Source organism: Marmota monax, unplaced genomic scaffold (assembly GCF_021218885.2).
Source record: "Marmota monax isolate L192 unplaced genomic scaffold, Marmota_monax_Labrador192_F-V1.1 WCK01_AAM20220418_F8-fsc00254, whole genome shotgun sequence".
NCBI lineage: Eukaryota > Metazoa > Chordata > Mammalia > Rodentia > Sciuridae > Marmota > Marmota monax.
Genome location: NW_026694584.1, coordinates 413,729 through 440,372, shown reverse-complemented (window position 1 = coordinate 440,372; position 26,644 = coordinate 413,729). Strand labels below are relative to the sequence as shown.

At 52.2% G+C, this 26,644-nt stretch overlaps 1 protein-coding gene and 1 long non-coding RNA gene across 4 annotated transcripts in view; one reads left to right on the top strand and one right to left on the bottom strand.

Moving 5' to 3' along the window:
• Nucleotides 1-26,644, bottom strand: part of Rab31 (RAB31, member RAS oncogene family) — a 94,094-nt gene that overhangs the window by 19,118 nt on the left and 48,332 nt on the right. For 2 of the 3 annotated variants that reach the window (XM_046421413.2, XM_046421414.2), the window contains exons 3-5: nucleotides 22,647-22,728; nucleotides 7,601-7,672; nucleotides 6,210-6,316 (exon numbers count right to left, since the gene is read on the bottom strand). In XM_046421413.2, the coding sequence (XP_046277369.1) occupies nucleotides 6,210-6,316; nucleotides 7,601-7,672; nucleotides 22,647-22,728 (261 nt within the window). Of the gene's footprint in view, nucleotides 1-6,209; nucleotides 6,317-7,600; nucleotides 7,673-21,806; nucleotides 22,126-22,646; nucleotides 22,729-26,644 lie in introns of those variants that run through there. The other variant, XM_046421415.2, reaches the window with a different exon arrangement.
• On the top strand, nucleotides 711-2,686 carry LOC124077175 (uncharacterized). The gene is made up of 3 exons (XR_006846563.2): nucleotides 711-1,447; nucleotides 1,578-1,996; nucleotides 2,262-2,686. It is a non-coding gene; the product is annotated as an uncharacterized LOC124077175 (long non-coding RNA).

The following is a 26,644-nucleotide window of genomic DNA, read 5'->3' as shown; positions in this document are numbered from 1 at the left end:
ACGAGGCTTGATGCCCTCCATCGGCCGTCTCCTGCACCCTCCCTCGCCCCTCCTGACTCACAGCCCAACGCTATGGAACCAGGAAGTGCCCACAGACCCTGAGTGTGAGGAGCTGCTCACAGGAGCATCCACTGGACAAAGGCCAGTGCCCCAAGGAAGAGCCCACACCTGGGAGTCCAGAAGGCCCAGCACAGGGTGTGGACCCAAGGAGATGAGGCCAAGCATGGGCACAGGGACAGGCCTGCTCTGGGAGGGCTGGGCAGCAGTTTCCCCAGGAGGTGGACTGTGGTGGTGGCTATGAGTGGAGCCTTGCTCACAGAGACGACCTTGACCCCAGAGGAAGGGTGAGGGGTCATTCTGCTGAAGGCTCAGGTAGGGAGAGGCTGCCCGTTCTTCTCTGACCCGCCACTGGAGGGTCCTGGCCCTCTGACAATCCAAGCAGATGTTTCCTGAAGTACCTGCAGCCCCTTCATGGACACTGCACGGCCAGGTGACCCTAATCCCTTGCCTGTGCCAAAGACAACCAGGGAGGGGCTGGGTGTCAGGCTGTAGCCTGCAGGGCCTCATCCTGACAGAGGCAGGCAGACCAGCCCCGGCTGGTTCTCCTGAGGGCCATCAAGGTGAGAGCCCAGGAAGAGGGGCGGGGCAGCTGGGCTGCTCCTCCTGCTGTGGGCACGGACAGTGCTGGCCTGCTTCAGTTCTCCTGGGGTCTGGAGGGCACAAGAGAGGAAGGCAGTGGGGCCTGCAGTCAGAGCCCCTGGCAGAGCCAGGCTAGATCCGGGATGGACTCCTTCTCTCTCCCACCCACTCCTCTCACCTAAGGCAATGCTTTCCGCATCTGGTCCAGTCTGTGGACACTTGCCAAAGGATCACTAAAAATGGCCGAGTTCCCTGCCTCCCTCTTGTGTGAGTGACAGCCTCTGGAGCTGGATCCTGGAACTTTTAACAAGTGCCCTGTGGATTCGGAAGTTAATGAACCTTCTAAAGCCCAGAGGCAAGGTCACCCATTTCTTCTCTCTCAGCACTCGATTGCCCCACTTTCCTGCCAGGCCCAGGACAAGGCTCCCAGCCCTTCTGAGAGGCTTGTTTTTCTATGAGACCCCCGGCCAAGCTGCGGGCAGGGAGCGAGACAGGCCGGCGGGAGCAGTGCCAGCTCCTCAGTCTGCTCCCTGACGACTTTATGCCCACACAAGTCTCCAGATTCTGAGATCTAATCACCACTGGCCCAGCAGTTGGGATAGAGGCCCCTCCACCTGCGTCCTCTGGAGCAAGCACATGATGCACACTGATCCCTGAGCGGGCTCCTCCTCTGCCCGGCACTGTGCACTCAGATGCCTCCAACGGTGGAGCCCAGTTCAGAAGCTGCTCTACTCCTGTCTCAGCACCTGTCACACGGCGGCAGAGCTCCTCCCACAGCTGACAGACTTGTGCCATTAGAGCCTGCTGGGTGAGAGATCTCTCTCTCTCTCTCTCTCTCTCTCTCTCTCACACACACACACACACACACACACACACACACATACACACACGAGTCCCTTGCAACCCCTGATGAAAATACTGTTTTCTGGGAATTACAGGAGAGCAAAGCATTTGGGGATTAGAGGAAAAGAAGGTCAAGCTCTGAATAAAGCCTGGGAGGTTTGCAGACTTGGCTGACTCCCCAGAAAACCCAGGCCAGGGGAGGTCTGCAGCAGACAGACCAGCTGGCCATCGCCCCTGTCCTGCATGGGACGCCCGACGGACAGAGGCCCTTTGGCTCACAGGTCCCACCTTTTCCTGGAATATTCCTGTCTCATGTGTTTGGGGCAGAGACCGTAGGGCGGGCCTCCTGTTGCCTGGGTGGGAGGCTTTGGTTGCTGCCTTGGGTTTCTGTTTGTTTGTTTTGCAGTGCTGAGGATCAAGCCCAGGGCCAGCCCAGCAAGCACTGAACCACTGAGCCATGTCCCACTTCTGGAGGGAGTCTCATAGCCTTCTCCTGTGTTTCCTTTGCACACTGGTGTGTGACTTGGTTGATCACTTGGCTCGATGTGTTCACAAAACTTCAGGGGAACATAGCCTGTGGGAGACCAACCTTGCCCGTGACTGGGTCATACTCCCCGGCTGGGTGCTGAGGCGCTCAATCACAGAAATGTGGCAGAGTTCTCCCCACCCTTCTTGGGTTGGAGGGACGGTGTCTCATGCATGGGTGTGTCTTGCTACAGCCCCATGGGTGGAGCTACGCTCAACTGTTCCTTTGTAATATAACCTCTTGCCCTGTTTAGGGTAGAATCTTCCATGGAAGTGCCTTGTGTGTGTCCCCTTCTCTTACTGTGCCCTTGGGTGTGGCCTACCCAGATGTCAGTCAACTTGCTGACAGTGGACATCATGAAGATAGACTCAGCGCCCTGAAACCTGACCCCTTGCCTCATTTGAATAGCTTCTCCTCAATAAAAGGGGTCAGCACGTGTGCTCTCGCTCTCTCTTCCTGCAGACCCTTAAGGTCAGAGGAGCCGTCACAGCGACCCAAACAAAAAGGTATTTGTGTCTCTTGTGTGGTTATTTTGTGCAGCCCAGTTAGCCCAGTTTTCCTGGAGTGATCCTTGAGCCTTTTAGTCTCGAGAACAGAAACCCGGCAATAGCCCCTCTGAGTTTTGCTGTATGTACAAATGGTGTGTATGTAACGTGCATATGTAGACATACCACACAAACCACTGTTCCAACATTCACCATTTTATCTAAATAAACTTTTTATTCATTGAATTTTTAGTGAGGCAATATAGATGCACAAGCAGCTGTCAAAAATAATACCAAGAGATTCCTTGCACTTTTGCAGTTTCCCAACAGGGTCACATTTCACAAAACCATCAAGAAAAGATGTCAGCACTGAGACCCTGTCCCGTGCTGTCTTCCTAGGTTTCCTTGTGTCCACTGGTGGGTGTCAAATTCTGTACAGTCCTATCACCTGGCAAGGGCATGTTGCTGGTGTCAAGTCTAAGAATTCTTTAGCCTGGGCTGGGGTTGTGGCTCAGCAGTAGAGCGCTTGCCTAGCACATGCGAGGCCCTGGGTTCAATCCTCAGCACAACATAAGAAATAAAATAAAGATATTGTGTCCATTTACAACTAAAAAATAAATATTAAAAAAAGACTCTTTAGCCTTAGATCCTAATTTCTCTTAGGAGTTTTTCTGAAAGTTTTATGGTTTTACATTAAAATCCATGACCCATAGGTTGGCATTTGTTTTCATTTTGCCTGTGAAGTTGGACCACCGGAGCTCCCTGTGGGAAAGGCTCTCCTGCCTTCCTCCCCGTCCCTCCTCTGTCAGCCAGCTGAGCGCAGCTGTGCAGGGTCACTTCCGTGCTATCCCAGGGCCTCTTCACACACTGCCTTGGTTGCTCCTGGCTACCACAGTGCGCCTGGCTATGGGATGCTGGGTCCTCCATTCTATGTCCTCTCAGTGCTTAGCTGTCCTGGTGCCTGTGACTCAACCAACAGGTGTGACACTCTTTGTAGGGTGATGGGAAGGTTCTAGAATCACCTCTGTGAGTACTGAACTTACTGAGCCACACACTTAGAATTTTATGGATTTTGTGGTTCATAAGCTATTTCAATTTAACTTATTGTTTGCAAGTAATACTGTTTAAAGGTACAAGGATCAAACTAGACTTTCTCGTTGACCTAATCAGAGGTTGAAGGAGAATCACAGAGTGATTTCCTTGCTACATGAGCCAAAAACAAATGCCATCTAAAATGGTTTTGTGCCTGACAAGAGGTCAGTGAGAGACCTGGCAGAAAAGGCACTACCTGGGACTGTGGGCTGCGGATCAGCAGCCCTGACGTCACCCCTAGAGGCAAGACTGGGTGGCCTTGGGTTCTCCCACAGGACCTGGGTTGTGAGTGCATCTCCAGTCGGGAGTGAGGCGGTGGGTTGTGTCAGCCAGGGATCCTGACCACGGCCCAGGCAGGAATCCGCTGGGCACCAGAATGCTGCAGAGGAAGGCACAGTGCCAGTGCTCACAGGGCGGCCTTGGCTAAGAGGTGAGTGTCCACAGGCCAGCACGGGGCAGGCCCGTCTCCCTGGTTGAGGAGCCACCCTGTGACAGAGCCCTCCCTGAGCCGCAGGGGCCTCTTAACTGCTTCGATATTTTGAACTTGAACCAGAGAATACCAAGCCAGGATCTCTGGAGACCAAGGCTGGGTGTCCTGGCCACTAGAGGTGAAGGCAGCCCTGCTGCCCCAGGCAGATGTTGCTGGCCGGCAAATGCCCATTTCAACTGGACGCCAGCTCTACCTAAACATGAGCCCTCACCAAGGCCATTCCTCTGGGAACTATTTCCACTGGACCCTGCTCCAGCCAAGGCCACTACCCTGCCCTGCTCCCAGAGCGAGCGGAAAGCGATCCTGCAGGTAGGGGCCGGGCAGCCTTTCCGGATCACAGCAAAGACGGCAGACATCTGAACTCAGTCCAGGGAGCTTGAGGATCGTCCAACCCCCAGGAAAACAGACAATTAAGTGGGTTTATGGCTATTACTATAAACCAACAAGATGCAACATGATATAAGGCTTCTGAAATCCCAAAGCAGCCGAGCAATTTGTCAAATGCCGTGATACAGACCTTTGCAAGATCCATTTTCATTGCTTATTTAACTCTGGTTTGGTCAAATTTGGATTAGCAAAACCAGAAGCCTGACATAACTGTCCTTGTGAAAATCGACGACTGGACATCCTAAAATTAGATCAGGAATGGGGACCACATGGTCCAATGCAGCAGACCCCCGCCCCCCTCAGTGGGTTCAAAAACATTAAGTGGAAAATTCCAGGAAAAATGGTTTACATTTGAATAATTTTTATTACAGGTTATGATTGTTGCGTTTCGTTTCCATCTGTGGTTGGGGTCCTCTGCTGTGCTGTGTAAATAAGCTTTCCCAGAGGATGTATAGATAGGAGAAATGGGGTACCACCTGCAGCTTCAGGCACCCACTGAAGACCGTGGACTGTGTCCCCATGTAAGCAGGGGGACCACTGCACAGCCTTTCTTAATCCCATTCAGATAATTAAACAGCTCACTCACTAGGCTAGAGGGAGCCACTTCAAACTCCAGCCGTGTGAACTGGGTCCCTGCACCCCTCTCTGTGTGCTCTGGTGTGGATGTGACTGAGTGTGCCCCAGGGGCACAGTCCCCATGTGGGGGTGCTGAGCTGTGGGACCCTTCAGAGGCGAGGCTGACTGACGGTGGGCACCACCCCAGGGAGGGGTGAATGTAGTGCCCACTGCACCCTCAGCCAGCTCCCGTAGGGTTAGGGCTGTGAAGAGAGAAACTGGCCCCAGCTCTGCGTGGCTACTGTGTCACCAAGTGACCCTTCTGCACACAGCTGGTCCCTTTATGTTATGCAACAGCCACGGGACACTTGCCAGGATACCACTGTCACGTTCTTGAACCTCCAGACAAAGCTCAAGAAGCCTCTTTTCTTTATAGTGCCCAGCCTCAGGTATTCTAACACAGCAAGCACCAGGCTAAGGAAGCTACAGGACCCACGTCACAGGGGGCCATCGTGTAGCTGTGCTCCTAGGAAATGCACCAGAGTCAGACCTCCGAACCCCACAGCGATGTTCTGTGGACCAGACTATATGCTTAGGTTAAAATCCAGAATTAAAACAGGCACGGATGCTACGGAAAGTATTAAGAATTCAAATGGTCATTTTCCATACAAATGTGTTGCTAAAATTGTTAGTGGGAATGAGAATAGTAATGGAAATCGTAACAATAAAAAAGTCAACAAAACACTACAGAGATACCTAGGGTCAGGCATGTGACTGTGCTGCATAGGGATTGTTGGTTTTGATTTTTTTTTTGTACTAGGGATTAAACCCAGGGGTGCTGAACCACTGAGCCACATCCCCAGTCCTTTTCATGTTTTATTTAGAAAATAGGGTCTTACTGAATTGGTTAGGGCCTCACTAAGTTGCAGAGACTGGCCTCAAACTTGTGATTCTCCTGCCTCAGCCTCCCAAGTCACTAGGATTACAGGCGTGTGCCACCATGCTCCACATGGGTTGGATTTTAACATTCCTCATCTCCTGGCCATCAGATTTGCATCAATTCTCCTTGACCAGTTGACCACCACAAGTGAGTAGCTATCAACTGTGTCATCACCCAGGGAGGCCAGAACCCCCAGCCAGGCGGGGAGGAGGGCAAAGGGCGAGCCCTGCGAACAGGCTCGAGCCGGCTCACCTGATGTCTGAGAGGTCACACTTGTTCCCTGCGATGGCCACCACGATGCGTTCTGGGCCATGTTCCTTCAGTTCTTTCACCCATTTCTTCAGCGTGTGGAATGAATCCTAGACCAGAGCACAAGGCAGTTGTTGAGCCGACCCGCCAATGTGACATTTGGCCAAGTACAAACACAATCTCCCCATAATTTAGAGGAGACCAACACTTTTAAGAAACTCTCATAGTCAACATTAGCTACGTGATCCCTAAATAGTTTATGGCAGTTTCCTTTCTCCAAAATTAACACCTGGTGAGGTTCAGAAAATCACTGTAGTCGTTTTTCTATAAATAGCATAGATTTAATGCTCTCAGGGCTGGGAGGTGGCTCCCTGGGAGAGCCTGCCTGGGGTGTGAGGCCTCATGTTCCGCCCCAGCACCGACAAACTCAGCCGCGGCCTTGACTCTGGTGGAGGAGCCTGCTTGCCTGCACGGGCCTTCACCACCATCCCTCAGGTCACAGGAGAGGGGTCAGAACTCAGGACAGCATAGTGTCACTAGAGCAAGGACCATGCACACTGAGTGGCACGTCAGGGGAAGAAGTCATGATCCAGTTGCTGGAAATCGGGGAAAATGCCGCCAAACTACTGCATCTACTTGCCCATGAGACCCTACAGCCCCAACTCAGGGACAACACATGCACCTGAATTCTGTACACACTGCCCTCATCTGTGGGGGATGCGCCCCAAGACCCTCAGTGGATGCCTGACAGCACGCAGTCCCAGGCCCCAGTGTTCACCCTGATTTTCCTGCACCTACATGTGCATGATGACGTTTGATTTATAAATTAACAACAGCATGGGATGACTATGACCGTGCCCTGCAATGGAAGTCATTGAAACTTAGGAAATGTCTTTCTGGAATTTTCCACTTCATATTTTCTGATGGCAGTTGACCTTGGGTGACTGAAACTGGAGACAGGGTGACAACTGTACACAAACACAGCACACGCACCTGCGTGCGCCTGTGCCCTTGGCATTTAAAGGAGCACGATCAAAACAATACCAGAAAATAAGTACGCAGACTTAATGAAACAGAGCTGAAAGATGAACTTTTTCTTAAAATGCTGACACTCTGGAGGCAATGTCAGCAGACAAGATCTGGGGACAAAATCTACATGTGGACGGTCCAGTGTTTAGAAAGGGAGGTTCTCTGTGCTCTGATTTAGAGGTAAGTCTGAGACGCTTCATCAGGTACGGGTGACATACGCTCAGGGAGGGTCCTTGCCCTTGACCACCCACTAGGAGGCCTCGTCCCAGGCTCCTGGCAAGACTCAACAGTGCCAGCTCTGCTGGGGTCCCCCGAGACAGGGATGTCACCACAAGGGCCCCTGGTCCTAAAGGAGGCGCTCTCACCTGTTTGGTGATGTCGTACACGATCACGGCAGCGGCCGACCCTCGGTAGTACATGGGCGCCAGGGAATGGAACTGCCAAGGACACAGACAGACGTTAGACCACTGACATCAACGTGTGCTTCCACTGTTGTCCCCACAGGGTCTGCAAACTCCTCATGGGATTCTTCCAGGGCTCCTGTTAACTTTCCTCCCCTCACCACCCCCCCCACAGGCTTGCGGTTTCCAGACCATGAAACCTCCTCAAGAGTGCAAAACCCAAAGCCCAATTTTACTTCCAATGTCACCATCCTGTGAACTGTCTTCTCTGCACTGCCCGTCACTGATCTAACACGGCCACCCCGGGCAATCCCAGGAGATTACATAGCAGCAAGAAAATACGTGTCCCAAGGGAAGGAAAGAGCACGCTGGAGAGATGGCTGGAACCTTGCAGAGCTGGTGGCCGGGGCAGCCCCAAGCAGTGTCCCTGCTTGCTGGCCCTGGCCCTGCAAGCTCCTCGGTCCAACAAATACCACCCCAAAACTCTCAGGAGGAGGCAACTGTCTGTCACGGGTCTTTCCAAGCCCACTGATGCCTCCCAAGTGTGCCTGCTGCAATTGCTAGGCTCCCACGGTGTACGCCCAGGTGGCCTGAGATCCACGTGTCACACCGACAAAATGCCTATGGTTTTCAAAACAGCCTCCACCTTAGGAAGAGAGTCGTACAAACTTCATTTCTCAAAGCTCCCGGGGAGCCAGGCAGCGGTGGCCTGAGGTGGACGGAGCTCCCTTCCACCCAGGCCTCCTCGAGCGGGCGGGGCGCAGGCCTCATGAATGATTGAAGAGACGGTGGCAAAGGAGGCATTACTCATTCCTTCCTTCCTCCAAACGGAATCACTTTGAAATAAATCTGCTGGCTCAGCCACTTAGAGGGCTTTATTGCCGGGGACGTAGGGGTTTTAATGTGTTAGAAGTTCCCATCTCACTTCCAGAAGTCAATAATGCACTGACCAAGGGTAATGTTTGTGGGGGACAAAACGATGACTCACTCCTAGCACACACTTTCCACATACATAAAGCAGATGCGCCACCGTCAGCCTCCGAACGCCCCACGACGCCACGTGACTTCCGCAGGGTCAGGACTAGGACCCAGGGGACACTGGCAGAAAGACTCGGCTAGAAATGAAGGTCAGGATCCCAGGAGGCTAACAAAGCTCTGTTTTAAAATCTCACGGAAAGGATGTTGGAGAATCAGCCCAATAGATGTCAGTTCAAAATCCCTTCTTCCCCAGTTACCAACGACACACCTGTGAGACTAGACTCCAGGGCTCAGGTCACTTTGTGGCTCATTTAATTGTTTAGAAGCAGCCCGGGAATTGTGAAAGGTAATGCTCGTCTTCAAAAGAGCAGATGTCCACGTCCTCAGTGGCTCTTAACCACAGCTGTCCAGCATACAGAGGAAGGGGTCTGCCCGGGGTATCCCTCTGTAAGAGGGGGAGTCAAGCACTCCAGCTCCCTGGACAGTGCTTACCGGGGGATATGTGTCAGCTCTGCATCACTGTCATGAAATGCCTGCCGTGACCAACTCAGGAAGACAACAGGCTTATTCTGGTGTGCATCCGGGCAGCGTCAGTCCGTTGGGGGGTCACCCCGAGGCTCTGGGCAGCACATCATGGCGAAGCTCCACTTACCGTGAGCCAGGCAGCAACAGACAGGAAAAGTGGGGGACCAGGGCCTGTCTCCCCACCAAGGGCATGTCCCTAACAACCTGAAAGGCCTCCCGCAAAGCCCCACCTCCTCCCCAGAGCACCACCCTGGGGACCCAGCCTCCCACACAGGGCCTTTGGGGCACTCCAGACCCACTTCCAGCAGGGCAGAGGATAGATGGGCGTGGCCTCATAAGCGTCCACACACTGACTCAGCGCTGGGCCTCTCAAGGACACAGAGCCCTCACAAGGGCACCATGACTCACTCTCCTTGCCAACCTCAAGGCCTGGCCACTAGGAGTGGGAATGTGGTTCTAGTGGACCACAGCACGGGACGCCAGAGAACCATCAAGCCCAGGTTCCAGAAGAACACTCGATGGCATGTGGGTGAGATGGCATCATTCAGTGACTCCCAGCGTCCCCTATGGGCATCGAGGCCTTCAGGCGCTTTTTGGGGAAAAGGTTTCTTGGCAAATGGGTTTCAGAGACACGAGACATAGTGCTGCTGCCCCGGAGGTGCATGGGGAACCATGGGCACATAAGGGGCAGCCCAGCCTGCCGTGAAGGCACCTGTCCCTCTTGGTCTTGACTCTGAGTTGCCAGCACCTCCTAAGCCTTGTTTCAGGTTGTCTACGTCAACACCCAGGAACCTGCAGCGCTTAGAGCCACCTTAGAGCACGGCCTGACAGGAAGGGGGCTCTGAGACAGTCCCAGGCCTGGCCTGGCTCTGTCTTGGTTTTCAAATCTTGTCAAATGGAAATGGGGTCAGCAATGACACCTGGTTCTTCCAGCTCTGTGACAATGCTCGCTCATCGCACAGGGACCAGGGGCTCTGGGCGAAGCCAGCTGCCCAGCCTTGCTCTTCCGACTGCAGCACTTGCAACACACTCACTTCTTCCTGTCCCACACCCGCCTGCATGTGCACGCGTGCACACACACGCACGCACACACGCACGCACACACATGCGCACACACAGGGCTCAGCTGCATGGTGCACACGTGACTCAGTAGACCCCCTAACCCTCAGACCACCCTGTCCACTTGAGGCAAGAACCCTTCAGTGCAGGTTGGTGGCATCAGAAATCTCATGGCAGCATGCTCCTGTGGTCAGGAGTGCGCGGTGGTGGATGACCACTACATTTCCAAGGCGCAGCTTGTGCTGGGCTCTGCCTCCTGGAGAAGAAGGAGCCCAGCAGAGCACCCAGGCTGGAATGCAAGAGGCGTTTCACAGAAGGATGTCCAGGGGGTGGGCAGCACTGGTCTGTGACCATGACAGCATGGGGGTCTGCCTCAGGAGCCACTCAATCATAGGCCCACCCAGTCTCCAGACACTGTCCCCCAAGGCCTGTGTCCTGAAGCCACAGAGCTGGGGAATTCAGAGAAGGAAGCAGGAGAGAAGATTCCTGACATTCCGGCGTTAGCAAAAGAATGGAAACACATCCCCAGGGTGTCTTCCTTCCCTCACAACACCCTCTCACGAGGAAGCAGAGCACCATCCAGACAGGCCACTAAGGACCTTAGACAGCGAGGGGAATGAGGGGAACCGCAGGAGACAGAGGCTGAGCTCCTGCAGCAGCTCCTGCTGGGGACCTCAGAGGGCAGCGCTCCTCGCTCTGCTGTGTCTGAATTGTTCAAAGTATTCAGCACGATGCATGACTCTGACTCACGCAATGAAAAGACTTCTCTTTCTTTCCTAATCACTGGGGTCAGAGCTTCTTACAGCAGGGGTCCCAGGTAGAGGTGAAGTCCCAGGAAGAATTGGGTTAGGGTGACCTAGGAGCCCAGGCCTCCTTTCTGCAGGTGCAGGGTGAACCTTCTTAGCAGGAAACAGACTTCTCTCCATGAGTCAGGGCCTGGGAGAGGGCGTGGATCAGTCTAAAAGGCCATCCATGAAACCACCCCCCCCCAGGGCAGTGAGCCTCAGCTATGAGCTGTCTGTGGGCAACAGGAATTTCCTAAAGTCCAGAGGGCGGCCCCACCTTCCTAGTTGTCATGTCACAGGCAGCCGCTGACCCAGGCATCTGCAAAAAAATGACCTGGTGTGGGCACCGGCATTGGAGGAAGGTGGTCACTGCCTCTCTTCCTGTCCTCCCCGCTCGGCCGTCTCTGGGGTCTTACACCCTGTCCAAGGCAATGCCCTGCAGGGCACAACAGCAGGCCAGCCTTAGACAGGACGCAGCAGGCACGGCGGGAGGAAAAGGCGGATCTGGGGCTCTCCTGGGCTCAGGCACAGACGGTGGGCCAGAGCAGCCCATCTGCACAGCCCCAGAGAGTCCCCCCGTGACCTGATCACACAGATGCCATACAAGAGCGGGGTCTGGGTCCCCCAACAGCCTTAGACCTGCCCTGGGGGCCCTGTCCCTGCCACTGCCTCCTCTCCAAGCAGGGTGACCTTCCTTGACTGGGTGCTGGGCATCTGGACAGTGCAGTGGCCTCTGAGCTGACCACAGCGGCCAGAGGGATCCTGATTTGAGCAGCTGGATTGTGATATTTGTTTCCACAGAATGTATTTATCTTCAACTTCTTGTTGTGGAAGTTTCCAAAAAAACCCGAGACAAGAACAGTGTGTAAAGAACTTCATGTTCTCGTCCCCACCTTCAAGGTCATCACCACCACAGCCGCTGGCTTCCTTGCTGCCCCTCCTCGGCTCCCACCCCACAGGCCACAGCCCCAGGAGGCGCTGAAGCAAATACCTGGTGTCTTGTGGATCTCAACACCAGAGTCCGTTTTCCCCTCTGGAAGTCAGACTGTGTCACTTCCTCCTTCCAAACCCTTCTGATTTACCCAGTGCAGACCGAGCTCCCCCACGCCGGTGTCCAAGACCCGCTCCTGGGCTCCTCCTGCTCCTGGAACACACAGCCACCCAGGCCTGACCTGCCCCTGAACACCCCCAGGGCCACTCCCTCACAGTTCCCACCGTCTCAGTGGCCCCACCCTAGGAACACCTGCCTGAGCCCTCCTCTGGCCCACAGCAGGACTCCACAGATACCTAAAGACTGAACTGTGTGCTGTGACTCAATGGCCCAGGGACAGCAAGCAGAGAAGACAGACTTAGGCTCAGTGTGGTCATGTGAGCTGTCGCCCCACAGCTCCTAAAGGGCAAAACTGGACCTGAACACAGGTCTTTTGGCTCCAAGTTGCAGGCTTCTCCCACTCCCGTGTTGCTTCTCTGAAAGGAAATGTTGCTTAAACTGATGAAACAGAGACATACTTAGTGCATCACTGAACACGTGGTATGTGCCAGCAGCCACCAGGCCCTGGGGACCCAGGAGCGTGGCAGGGTCACAGTGGCCTCAAGGATGCCCCTCCCCAGTTCCCAGAGCCTGCGCAGTGTCCTGTTTGAGGCAAGAGGGAACTAAGGTTGCCAGTCCGCCGAAGTTCAGGTGGGGAGATGACCTTGGATTATCTGGGTGGCCCCGTGTGATCAGAGGTCATCGGTGGAGGCAGTGAGTCAGAGACTGCTGCTCTGCTGGTTCTGGAGATGGACAGGGCGGCTCCAGCCAAGCCATGCAGGGGTCTCCACAAGAGGCAAGGAAGGGCGGGCACCGCGGCACCAATCTGCAGTCCCAGGGCCTCGGCCACTTAGCAAAGAGAAACTGATGTGACTCCATTTTTGAGAAACCAGCCTCTACCTCAGAGCAAAGCCTGTCCAAGGAAGTGGGCATGACCCTTGTCCTTGGAAAAACCCACAGAGCCTTCCTACACACATGCACATACCCACCTTGCTGAGTTGTTTATCTACAAATAACAGGAGAGGTGTGTGGCGCCAGGTGTCCCTGACTCAGTCAGGCTAGGTGGGGACCCATAGCAACCCCCTAGCAGCCACCAATCAGCATGAGACAGGGAAAAAACCTGGGATGCCAGATGACCCCCCAGTAGTTTATGGTGGTTGATAACATGTTGGGAAACCATGTAGTTCAGCATGTACACCCCTCGTGGCCTAAACCAATCAGTTCAAACGAATCCCCCTCGTGTACTAACCAATCACCTTACCCAACTTGTCCCCACCAGTGAATGTGCTAATCAATGTTAAGAGTTGTTGTTTGATTTTCCTGTGGTATGGAATGATTTGCTGTGTGATTTTGTGACACATAGAGTATCCCCCCAAAACCTATAAAACCTCACTGAACAAAGAACCAGGACTCACTCCCTGAGACCGTTGCCTCGGGAACGGTTGTGGATCCAGGCTCGAGCTTGCAATAAAGACTCTTGTGTGTTTGCATCGGATTTGGCTCCTGGAGGTCTACTGGGGTCCCACGAATATGGCACTACAGCAAGACGGGGTCTTAAAGTGCAATAAAAATGGCTGGGATGAGGCTCAGTGGTAGAGCACCTTGGGTTCAGTCCCCAGTACCACAAAAAGAGAAAAATGAATAAATAGAAGGCAAGGGAGGCTCTTCCTCATGCCTCCAGGAAGGACCACAGAGCCCTGGGTCACTTTGGCTTCAGCCCAGTGATTGCCACTTTGGAGTTCACACCTTCTAAGGGGGAAGACCGTGAGTCTAATGTTCGAAGCTCTGAGTTGTGGCCCTCACTGTGGCAGCAATGCAGGGCACCCAGCCATGATGAGGAAGATTAAAAGGTCCCACAGAACAGCCTGGGGGCTGCCGTAGGGGAGGGGCGCCTCCACACAGCATGCTGGGGGCAGGACCCTGGGGCAGCGTCAGCTGCTGGTGTCCAGCTGGGCCGTCCTGCTGCAGAGCCAGCAGAGCAGGTAGCACAGAGCTCACTCTGGGCTCCTGAGAGCTCCACTCTTCAAGAGCTTCCCAAGGCCAATTTTTCCTCTGACTCTGGCCATGCCTATGAACAGTGAGCCACTGTCTGGAGGGCAGATTCCAGCACTCTGAACAAAGGCAGAAGGAGGGCCCAGGAGTTTCCTTTGATGTCTGGAGAGCGTGAACTTGGCCCAAGGCAGGTGCCCTCTGGGGCCTACGCCTTTTCCGGGTGCCCCCAGACCCTGCCTTTCACCACAGCTGGGTGGAGAGCAGTCCTGGAACTCTGAGGCAGTGCCCTTCAGCTGGTCTTTCCAAGGATGGCAGGCAGACAGGGGGACAAACAGAAGGGGAACAAGAAGTCTGGCCAAGAGCACAGGGCGCCCAAATTCCTGAGTGCTTCCAGGAAATCCTCAGCTCCTGGAGGAGGCAGGGATGGCCCTCTCTACCTGGTATGGAAGGTCAAAGGTGAGGGCTGGTGGGCAGCAGGCTGGTGCGTGCATGAGACCCTGGGTTCCATTCCCAACACCAAAATTTTTTAAAAAGTCTACACTACACGGCTGGGGTGCAACTCCAAGGGCTTATCACGTGCTCATCTGTGCTTTTCCATGATGCTTGGGACACCTCCCAGCTAAGAGGAGGGCACAGGAACTAGGTCAGAGGGCACCTCTGCTCAGGGAGCCGGGTCACATGCTCTTAAGCACGAAGCACCACTTAACAAGGCCCCGTCCTGGTTTAGAATATATTGCTGAAAAAATGAAACCAGTGAAAATAATCCTTTTAAAATGCAACTTGTCAAATATCATAAATTTTAAGATGGTTTGCTAAATTTTAAATGATAACCTCACAAACTAATCTTGTTTATGGTTCTATGTGAGTTTACTATGGGGAACACATTTAAACAGACAAAAGATTTAATTCTTTATTCAGACTTTTTCCTCTGAGATCATGTTCCATTTCCAATCTTTGAGTTATTTCTAAAGAGATGAAAGACAACTTGGCTTATCACTTAAAGTGTAAATGAGCACTTCTATGTTGGGGACCAGGTAACTCCAAAGTCTTCTATAGACTGAATACAATCCCTATCCAAATTCCAGTTGATTTTTTCTTTGTAAATTTATATACAGGCTGATATAAAAATTCATGTGGAAATGTAAGGGCCCAGAGTGGCCAAAACCAGCTGGAGAAAGAACCAAGCTTCCCAAGCTCAAAGCTAAACATAAAGCCACAAATGACAGGCAGGACAACGTGGTGCCGCCCGCCCAGACCACCAACATGAAGCTCAGAAACGGTCAGCTGATTTCCAGCAAAGATGCCAGGACAACTAACTGAGCAAAGACAGTCGTTATAACAAATCACACTGGGACAATGGAGCAAAGAGGGGTCCTTTCCATACCAGAGACACAAAAATCAACTCTAAATGGATCACAGGGCAGAAAGAGCTGGGCTGTGACACTTTTGGAAGAGAAGGCAGGACTTGCCTTCAGACCCAGGACGGGCGCAGGCAGCACTGGGAGAGCATGGAGACCGAGACTGCGCACCCGGGACACAGGGCAGGAAGGTGTTTTGGGAAACCACTGGGCCGTTCTTCTGACTGCCAACCCCAGAGCTCACACAGGACTCATCAGGTCAGCTCCTCTCCTGAACACGTATGCCTGGTCAGCTCCCCTCCTGAACACGTATGCCCGGGAGACCCGAAACACACCTGCACGAAACTGCACAGAACATTCCAGCGCCACTCCACACCAGATCCTGAAACTCAGGGAGATAAGGAAAATTCCTCCCAAGCATAAAATCTGTAAGAACAGATCCCAATTAGAACCTCACAGCATGGGCCAACGTGACCTAGAGTTGTCATTGCAGTGGGGACTTGGAAGTCTGATGTCATCCTGCTATCAGAAGTGGAGGCCACCCGGGTCCACTCCCACAGCAGATTTGTAAGTGTGTTACAGGTGAATCTTCACCCAGAAGCCAGCACCCCAAATGGTGCAGAATCTGAGACCTGAGTATGAACCTGACCCCACAGGTGGACAGCTCCACACCTGACCTCACACAAGGCCAAACACAGGGGCACCAAAGAGACGGCACAAATTACCTTCAGACCATGTGAGCGGTGTGCACCTGACATCAGCGAGCTCTGTGTTAGACAGCAGTCCTGTCCCCCAGGTACTTCACTACGTGTATTCAAATATCCCAAGGTTTTTAAAACCCAGATCGGGAACCTTCTGACTTCAGGTGCTCTGGGTGAGGGACGCTCAGCCCGATCCTTGCACAACGTCCCTATTCCTCCACCACCAAGGGGAGCTGGCCAGCAAGCGAGGAGCATTCTGCACAGCTGTGGCAGAGAAGGGACTCATCACAGGCACACAGATCCTGGTCCCACTTGCATGACCCGTCTAGACAGCAGCCCAGGGCCCAGGGTGCAGCAGAGTGGGCTTTGCACATGACCGGCTCTATGTTCCATCCCAGCACCACAAAAAGGAAAAGGAACCCCCTCCTCGAAGGGCTGGGGCATTTGCAGGAAGGTGGGAGTGACTGCTGACAGGGTTTCCTCCTGGGGACTGGAGGGCTCCAAAGCTGACTGTGCAGTGCTGGTTACCCCAGAACCCCTGGACTGCACAGTCCAGGTGCGGGAAGTGAATGGCACGTGCGTCACATCTCAGTGAAGACTCTTTTTAAAAAAAGAAGAGGCGGGTGGTGCTCCACCTGATAGCGGACAGATGGACAGACCCGAGCGGAGCGAACAGAGGTTAAGGCAACATTCCATGCCACCGCCCTGCCCCCACACGCTGTCTTCTCCAAGAAGAAATTCACCTGCAGCCCTGCCTGGCCTGAGTGGACAGGGTATGTCACATTCCTCAGCCAACTACCTATTGTCTGCAGGAGAAATGCAGGCCTGAAATAGTGTTGATAAGAGGAACCCAAGTCACACTGAAGGGGGACTTTTGTGACCCCTTCACGGACCAGATCCTAAAACTCAGGGAGATAAGGAAAATTCCTCCCAAGCATAAAATCTGTTAAGAACAGATTCCAATTAGAACCTGACAACATGGGTCAAAGTGATCTAGAGTTGTCATTGCAGTGGGGACTTGAAAGTCTGATGTCATCCTGCTGTCAGTCACAAATCAAGAGGTGGACCTGGACAGGAGTGTCTGGAAACCTCTCTGGGATCCCAATAAAACTAGAGTGCAGGAGGGACACAATGACCTTCTCTCTGAGAGGACCCACACTCTCCTTTCCCTTGTCCTGTCCCTTCAATAAACTCATGCCTGTCACTGTGAATGACATGTCTGAAATTTTCTGAGTTGGCCATAAGAATCGGGGTTTGAAGGAGGATGTATGTGCTGCCTCAGTTTCCTGGAAGGCGCAGCCTGGGGCACGCAAACCAGCAGTCAACGCAGAAAAAATGTGGACGAGAGCACATCTTGGATAACGAGATTCCCAACCGCTAACCCTCCAGGAATGGATTATCCAGAAAACATGAGTGAGGGCAGGGTCTGCTGCACCCAAGGCGAACCAGAGGAAGAGGACGGAAAGCCCCAAGGCCAGAGCTCCCAGTGAGCCTCAACCAGGCCAGGAGGGGTCCCAGGAAGTGGAGAGACCCAGAGCCACAGTACATCTGCTTCTTCTAGACGCCCACCCGGGGCGCTGCCTCCTCCCAGCCCTGAGTGAACAGCAGGCCCCTGTCATGCACAGCCACGGGAGAAGCAGGGCCTGCAGCCCCTGAGCCCCCATGTTGTTTTTGCAAATTTTCTGTTAAGTGTGATTACTTCAAAATTAAAAGATTAAAACAAAAAAAGACCTCACACACATGTAATAACCATGGGCCAACTTTCAGGATTAATCATGATATTCTGCACCCTAAAGTCTCATGTGTTTAAGATTGCACTTGGAATTTCCAGTCACTCAACTGTACTGGATAAAGGCAGCTTGCTCAGGCCCACAGGGCACCATTCAATTTGTTATCCCTTAGTCTTTCTTTCGTATGTATGTTCTAGCAAGTTTTTTTACATACTGAAAAAAGATAACAGTAGCAAATGACATAATGTCCTCTCCATACCCGAGTGGTGACTGGAGGCAGGTGGGTGTGGCTGGCGGAGGTGGGAATTGGGGGCCTGGCTGTGGGTATATATTTTGTATCTGGAGAGTGGAGTCTCTCTCTCTCTCTGCCTCCTGGTCACCGTGATGTGAGCTGCTTTCCTCCGCCATCTTCCCCCACCACGATGTTCCGCCTCACCCTGAGCCCTGAGAAGTGGAGACCTCCAAAACTGTGAGCCTCAGAAAAAAACCCACAGCATCAGAAATGCTGACTAAAACATAAGTGAAGACATGATCCTCCAGCCTAAGTGGAAAACCCAGGAGGGACGTTCACAGGGCTGGATGGGGCTGAGATGTCACGGCCTCATCACAGATCCTGCCAATAGGCACCAGAGGGCGGGCTGGCAGATGTGTCCCTCTGTACCCCAGGGACCACTCAGGTGTGGCTCCTGCACACAGGGTGGGGCACTGAGGCTCCTCCTGTGTCACCAAGCCATTCTTTCCCGTCCAGCTTCCTCCAAACATCCTTCTTTGTTAGAGCTTCCTATGTAGAGAGGGGGACGTGCTATTAAAAAATCTCCCCACATGCATAAGGTAATAGCCTTCCAAAGCCTGCAGAGGCCTCTACAGGGACCCAGAGGCACCCTCCACTCTCCCTGCCCTCCTGGGAACCACCCTGAATGCGCAAATGTTGAAAATGTTCGGCTGCTAACTAGCTGGATTCAATAGCCGACTTTTATTTTTTTTTATTTATTTTTTAAATTTTTTATTGTTGGTTGTTCAAAACATTACATAGTTCTTGATATATCATATTTCACACTTTGATTCAAGTGGGTTATGAACTCCCATTTTTACCCCGTGTACAAATTGCAGAATCACATCAGTTACACATCCATTGATTTACATATTGCCATACTAGTGTCTGTTGTGTTCTGCTGCCTTTCCTATCCTCTACTATCCCCCCTCCCCTCCCCTCCCCTCCCCTCTTCTCTCTCTACCCCCTCTACTGTCATTCATTTCTCCCCCTTGTATTATTTTCCCCTTTCCCCTCACTTCCTCTTGTATGAAATTTTGTATAGCCATGAGGGTCTCCTTCCATTTCCATACAATTTCCCTTCTCTCTCCCTTTCCCTCCCACCTCTCATCCCTGTTTAATGTTAATCTTCTTCTCATGCTCTTCGTCCCTACTCTGTTCTTAGTTACTCTCCTTATATCAAAGAAGACTTTTGGCATTTGTTTTTTAGGGATTGGCTAGCTTCACTTAGCATAATCTAAGACTCCTCCAGGAGATGGCCACACCTCTCCTCCCACCCTGCAGGAAGGAGGCCAAAGCCCGTGCTCCGCTGGATGAAGAGAACACCATCTGGGCAGCGTGTGGAGGTCGCACTGCCTCTTATACAAAGGGAAGGAGGAGGATCCTTTGACATTTGCAGCGCTCAGAGGGAAAAATGATTTTTCCAGAATGCATAAGTCTGTGCCCAGCCAAAGGAGAACCAGGACTGGGCGGTGAGTGGGCCCTCTCCTCGACATGTGGCAGGCAGAGCTGTGGCCGCACCTCCACTCCTCAGCACTGGCCGGTCCCTAACTCCTGGGAGGCTCTGGGTGGGGCTGGTCCCTCCAAGGGCCCAGAAAGCCCCCTCGACACAGTCACGCCATAAACCTGGACACTGTGGTTTGAAATTGTGAAATCAGGGAGGGAAGTAGCAGATTTGAACAAAGAGAATAGAAGATGGTCAAGTCGGCTGGCTCCAGTAATCGCGGAGGCGGGACGCCTGGCCATGGCCACCGCAGACATGAGCTTTATTTTTAGCTCAGAATTAGGCAAGGCCAATACTGGGGCAGTTAGAGCCAGCGCAGGGCTGCCCAAACCCCTGAAGGCAGACATCCCTGCAGCTGCGAGACTCCATCAGGGAGGAGAGGACCTGCAGCCCCATGGGAACCAGGCTGGCCTCCAAGGGCTGCACAGACCAGGTGACCACAGGCCTCCAGACATTGCTCACGCTGTCCACAAAACTGGACCCTGAAGGCATTCACCTGGAATCGTCACCCCAATTAAATCCTGTTCCCAGAAGCACCAAGGAAGAACGTCCTGCCGTGGAGCCCAGACCTACAAAAATATCATTTTTAAGATTATGGATGCAGGCGGGGTGCAGCTCAGTGGCAGGACACTTGCTGAGCTCACCCGAGGCCCTGAGTGTGCTCCCAGCACTGGAAAAGGAAAACGAAGCTTCAATATATTAATAGAGTCACAGACGTCTACAGCCGACAGCCAAAGTGAGGGAAAGCAGCAATTACGATCATGAGAAATATGATCAACTGAAAATTTCAACAAAACACCAAGTTTCATCAAACGCTGTCAAGGCTTTGAATGGTGTATTAGAATAGATGTCACACACTGCTTAGAAATCTCTCCTTGGTGACACTATATATTCAAATGAGAACAGCACACTACAAAGAACCATGATTTCACTGATAAAAATCATCAACAGGGAGAGAAGCAGATGAAAAATGATCATCTAATGCCAATGTTGGAACTATCTGAGTGGTGGGAGTTTGGATAATTTTACTTTCAAACATATGGCTTTTGTGTGGTTTTTATATCAAAACAAAACCATAACGCTCCAGGTCTCAGACTGCTGGGACTCAAATTTTAGCTTTACGCCTTATTAGCAGGGCAGCCATGGGCAAGTTACTTAACCTCTCTGGGCCTCGATGACCTCACCTGTAAAGGGGACAGAAGCACATCCTCCTAGTGTTTATGTGAGTGCACACAAGGCTCACTCCAGCCTGTGGGGACACAGAAGTCACCAGCAGCCTCAGCCAGTAGCAGAAGCAGCAATACTGCCAATACTAAGCCAGCTGCTTCTAAAATCAACTTAAAATGCTCTGCAAAGGCAGTTGTAAAAGCAACTATTTTGTGGCCAAAAGTAATAAGAGGAGCAAAAAAATCCTTCTGCTTAAGTTTATACAACAATCCATAGAAACAAAACAAAAAAACTAGCAGGCTGGGTTGTGGCTCAGTGGTAGAGCGCTTGCCTGGCACGTGTGAGGCACTGGGTTCGATTCTCAGCACCACATACAAATAAAGAAAATAAAAAGGTCCATCAACAACTAAAAAAATATTTAAAAATAAATAAAGAAACTAAAAACTAGTAAGTCAACTACCAGAAACACACAGGCTATGTGAAGAAGAGAGATTCCTAAGTCGCCTCTTCTTTGAATCTGGCACCTGCTTCAGCAGTCAGCACACCAGATACCCACAAAGTTAGAGGGGCCCTGGGCATTGGCAGAGCAGAAGGACCCCCGGTCAGTGATGAGTTACAGGGGACCGGGAAGTGGCAGAGTTAAAAAAGGGAAGCAGGCTCTGGCTTCAGGTCTGCAAGTCTGTGCCCTCAATTTAGGAGCAAAAGGAGAAAACTGTCTAATGAGGTTAGGGTTTTAGGCCAGAAGACTCATCCTTTAAAAAAACAAAAAACAAAAAAAAACCCACTTCTTTCATATGCCTTAACACACAAATTTGGAACATCAGTTTTAAAAAGGGGGCTAGTATAAAATGAAAATTATATAAACTAACATGATTAACAAAGAGTAGAAAATCAGGCATCCTCATGAACCCCAATCCTTTTTGGAGAGTGAAACAGTGAGCACGACCATGAAGCGAGTTTACCAGGTCACTGTCCGACCCCAGGGCTCTGGAGAAGATGGGCAGGAAGTGCGTGGAAAGGGAGGGGACAAGTGACCTCGGATCAGATAAGATAAAGTGTGACCAACTCACCCAGGAGCTGTGGGCTCTGCCAGAAGTCTCCATCGGGTGAAGGCTCAGGGGAGCGGAGGTCCTGGCCGGCTCTGCCTTGCGCATCCAGCCCCCCCCTTTCGGCTTTGGTGACATGTACTACGGTCACTGCAAAGCCACCCTCTGCTGGTGTTAGTTCCGTTTTGAAAATACTAAGGGCGTGTGTTTCTTCAACATGTGATCTTCTCCATTCGTGTTTTCAGCAAATAAGGAGAATTAAGAACACGTAACAAGTCGGCCGCTCCTTCTGGGAGCCGAGCATCTGTTCTCCCACTTTCCAGTAAGACGACCCGGCTTTCCCCTGGAAACAAAGCCACCTGACTTCCAGCAACTGGGACAGCAGAACTTCCAGGGTCCTGTCATCACCTAGCCCTGCCAGGAGGGCTTGGAATGCGGAATGCGGGAGAGGAGGTGTGCCCGAGAACCCTCGGGAGGAGCCCCTTTCTCCTCCTGCTGAAGGGGTGAGCAGGGACCCCAGCCCAGTCCCTGGGACCTGCAGGTGCCGTGCAGGTGCTCTGGGCAGAGAGGCTCTCCTGCGGGGTGCCTAAGGTGGGCAACACAGGTCTGGAGCGTGGAAAGGAGCCAGGAGGGGCTGTCTAAAAATGACAGCAGCAGGGGCAGCAGGCGTCGTGACAGATGGCCCCTCTGGGCACCCCTGCCTCGCCCTGAGTGCCCGCTGGGAGCGCACACAGCGGAGAAGCGTTCCCTTTGCCTGAGTCCCCTGGAGCCTGGCTTCTGTGATTGGCAATCGGGAGCCTTGTCCGCTCAGGGACCCTTGGAAGCCCTCCCGGGTTCCCCAGAAAGCCACCTGGCGACACTCACCCGTTCCTGACCAGCAGTGTCCCAGATGAGGAATTTGTGAAGCTCATTTCCACAAGGCACAGTTTTGGTCATGAAGGACGCCCTGGAGAGAGAGTGGACACCCCACGTTACTTGGGCCAGCAGTTCTTGTTAAGCCTCAGCAGGGAAAGAGCACCGGTACTCGGAGTGTACAGCGGGTGCACAGGTTGGAGGAAGAGGTTTCGCACTGTGCAGGAGAGCAAGCACGTTTCCGAACCACAACACCGATGCTCTCCCAGACTTGAAAGAGCAGCTCCAACTGCTCCAAGACAACAGCCAGCTTTCAGGGAGGGGCGTACACATGACCTTAGGGGCTCAGCACTGACTCTTACAACAAGAGTAAAAAGGAAGCTTGTGTTTTGGTACTTTGGGGCTTTGACAGAACAGGACACAAAAAGAAAGTTGTCCTGCATACTGGCCCCACTGATCCGCTCCCAAAGCCAGCTGCAGCCAGCCAGGCCCCAGGTAAGCCCCAGCCTGCCCGCACAGTGTAGAGGAAAGATGAGCAGCTGCAAAACTTTTGTTTTCTCTGTTAAAAAAGGTGTGTGGGGGGGGGATTTTAAAGTCTCAGAAGATCATGAAACACTTGCTATTTTCTTCTTTGTGCATTTTCTCTTAAGGGTTTTCTTTGTGCTTATGAAAGGGCAGAAATTCAATATTTAAGAGTCTTGACTCCTGTGAGAAAAAACTTCTCATTCAAAAAATACCAAGCAGGGCTGGGGTTGTGGCTCAGTGGTAGAGCACTTGCCTGGCATGCGTGAGGCACTAGGTTTGATTCTCAGCACCACATACAAATACATAAAATAAAGGTCTATCTAAAAAAAAATACCAAGCAGCCAGACAATATAGTGCACCCCCGTCGCCCCAGCAACTCGGGAGGCCGAGGAAAGAGGATCACAAGTTGGAGGTTGGCCTTGGCAACTTAACAAGACATTGTCTCAAAAAATAAAAAGGTGAGCGTGGGTAGTTCAGTGATAGAGCACCCCTAGATTCCAGTACTCCCCCAACCCCAAATAGCAAGCATCCCCAGTAGTGGGACAACCTGACATAAGAATCTTCCCAAAGTGAGGGAATGACAAACACTCATCTGCCTCCGGCCAAAGGTGTTTAATCTGGACTTAATCACACAGAAAACAATCAGGCGAGTGGAGTGTGTGGACTCTAGGAGAGCTGGCCCGGACCCTCAGGTGAGCAGATGCTGTGAAGAGCAGGCAAACAGAGGGCAGGGGACTGTTTAGATGGAGGAAAGAGATAAACAACAAACACGGCATGTGAACCTTGGCTGTGCCCGGGGTTAGGGAGAAAGCTTTCAAAGCTATTTTAAGGGCAACTGGAGAGGGGCTGGAGCACCGCTCAGTGAGGGGAGCTGGCCTAGAGTGCACCAGGCCCTGGGCTGCACCGAACTGCTGAGAATAAAAAACAGAACTAAGAGCAACTGGAGAAGTTGAGGTCTGAGCTAGATGGGAGGCATCACGTTGCATCGGATCAGTTTTTGAGGTATAATAATGGTGTCTTCCTTACGTTCTGATTCTTGGGAGATGTGGACAGGGGTCTTCAGGGGTACAGAATCGGGGGGTCTCCCTCCCCCTTACTACCCTCAGCCCTGTCTGGCCAGAGCCCTCAGGCTGATGGCTGCACTCCACCATCTGGCCGCCCGCCCTGACCCGCCTGGGTGGAGTGTGCACCTTAACTGGTCACCTCAATGCTCTGGGCTTGGGGAGGCCGGTGGGGTGCTGCACGGAAGGCACTGGGGCCGGGGACATGAACTGAGTGACGAGGCAGGACCTAGCAATGAGCAAAGCAGGCAAAAGCAATACTGATCAAAACACTGGTGACGAGGAATGGCGCAGTGCGCAGCGCGAGCACCCACCCATGCACGCAGCACGGTCAGCTCTGGATGCCCGGCTCCAAGTCACCGAGTCAAGGAAGGACAGGAGCGCCAGAAACAGTGTGTGTCCCATGCTGGGAAGCCAGGCCATGGGGCCACTACTGCGCTGCCACAGGACGTGAGCCAAGCAGATGCTTAGGTTGAAGTTCAGAGGAAGAGAACAGAATTCTAAATCATACGTGCGGATTCCAAAAATAATCCCTAAAGCTGCAGCAAAAGCGAGGACCACCTTCCTGAAACACCACTTGGCAGTGCCGGCCTCATCCTCAACACAGACCCTTGGGCTAAGTTATTCCAGTGCTTTGAATTTAACCTAAAGAATAATACATAGATGTAACCACAAATGCTTGAACAATGAGGTCACTGAAAAATCAGTCAATGGCATAAAATTCACAAAGTCATGATGAGTGGAAAAAAATACACTAACACACAGAGGAAGAGGCGGAAGGCCAAGGGAGCCCTGTCCGGGGAGCTGCTGGGAGGCAGGCGAGGGGTGAGGTCGGTTGTCATTCATGGTTTTCCTCATTTTCAGTCACTATACTTTCGTAATAGTGTTTCCATCATGTTCTTAAAGATAATGCGACATCATAAAAAGTGCTCAAGACGTATGCAGCCTCCAGCTGGGGATGTCACCTCAGGGACGTGGGGCTGGGGAGGAGGATGGCAGGGTGGAGGCCAGCCTGGGCAACTCAGCAAGGCCCTCTCAGAATAGACAAAAAGGGCCGGGTGTCGCTCAGTGGCAGAGTGTTTGCCTATAACGCTGGGGCCCTGGGCTCAATCCCAGCACCACCCAAAAAAAAAAGAAAAAGAAAGAAAAGAAAAAAATAACTGCATATATACCGATTTCTATTTCTATGAATTTGGGGGGTTTTATGGTGAACAGGAATATCTACAATCAGAAAAACTATTCTTTAATCTGCTCTGTGAAGGAAATGCACAGGCAGCCGCTAAAAAGAACCAGAAATTGCTGAGTGGACTGGGAGGGCGGGCTGCAGCCCCAGGTGTGGTGAGACACACCCTGACTTGTACAGTCTGTCTATCTGAAGACCTTTGGACCCAGAGAAAACACTCACCATGCATGCACTTGGGGCACTAAATACTGGTTATATAAATTGAAGAGACAGGCATGGTGGCTCACGCCTGTAATCTCAGCTGCTTGGGAGGCTGAGGCAGGAGGATGGCAAGTTTGAGGCCAGCCTCAGCATCTTAGCAAGACTCTGCCTCTACCTAAGAAACAAAATAAAAAGGGCTGGGGAAGTAGCTCAGTGGAAGAACACCCCAATACTGAAAACACACACACAAACACAAAATATGGAATTAGAGAGCAAATAAAATCCTTTGATTTCACTTTTTATTTTATTTTATGTGCTTCTGTATAGTCTGGATGTTTTTATAACACGCATTACAATTTTAAAGACTGACATATAATTAGTAATTAATACTTTATCTTTAGAGCAGTTTTAGGTTTATAGGAAAATCAAGCAGAAATCAGAGTTTCCATATAATTTCTCTTGGGTTTTCTTTTTGTACTTGGGATTGAACCCGGGGTCACTTAACTCCTGAGCCACGTCCCCAGCCCATTTTATATTTTATTTAGAGACAGGGTCTTGATAAGTGGCTTAGGGCCTCTGTAAGTTGCTGAGGCTGGCTTAGAACTTGCACTCTTTCTGCCTCTGCCTCCCGAGCCTCTGAATTCCAGGTGTGCACCACTGCACCCAGCCATATAACGTATGTTTTAAAACCCCAAATCAGCAAAACATATTTCCTAGATGAAATATCATCTTCAACGGTGCCCAGGGCAGAAGTGCCACTCATGCCCAGCAGCCCACACCCTCCCCACCCCTCCCACGCCTTTGAACCTGTTGCTCGTCCCACCATGAGAGGGCACACTCCCCACCCTTGAACCTGGGCTGGCTCTGCACTGCTTTGACCAAGAGATGGTGAAAGGAGCCTGGGAAAGGAGCTACCGCCAGCCTCCTTTCCACGATGGGGCAGAAACCGCGTCAGATCTGCCCGGGGGGTGGGGAACCCGCTGCGGGCAGTGCCAGGTGTAGCAGTGGAAGAAACAGAACTGCCGGGAACTGGCCCGGAC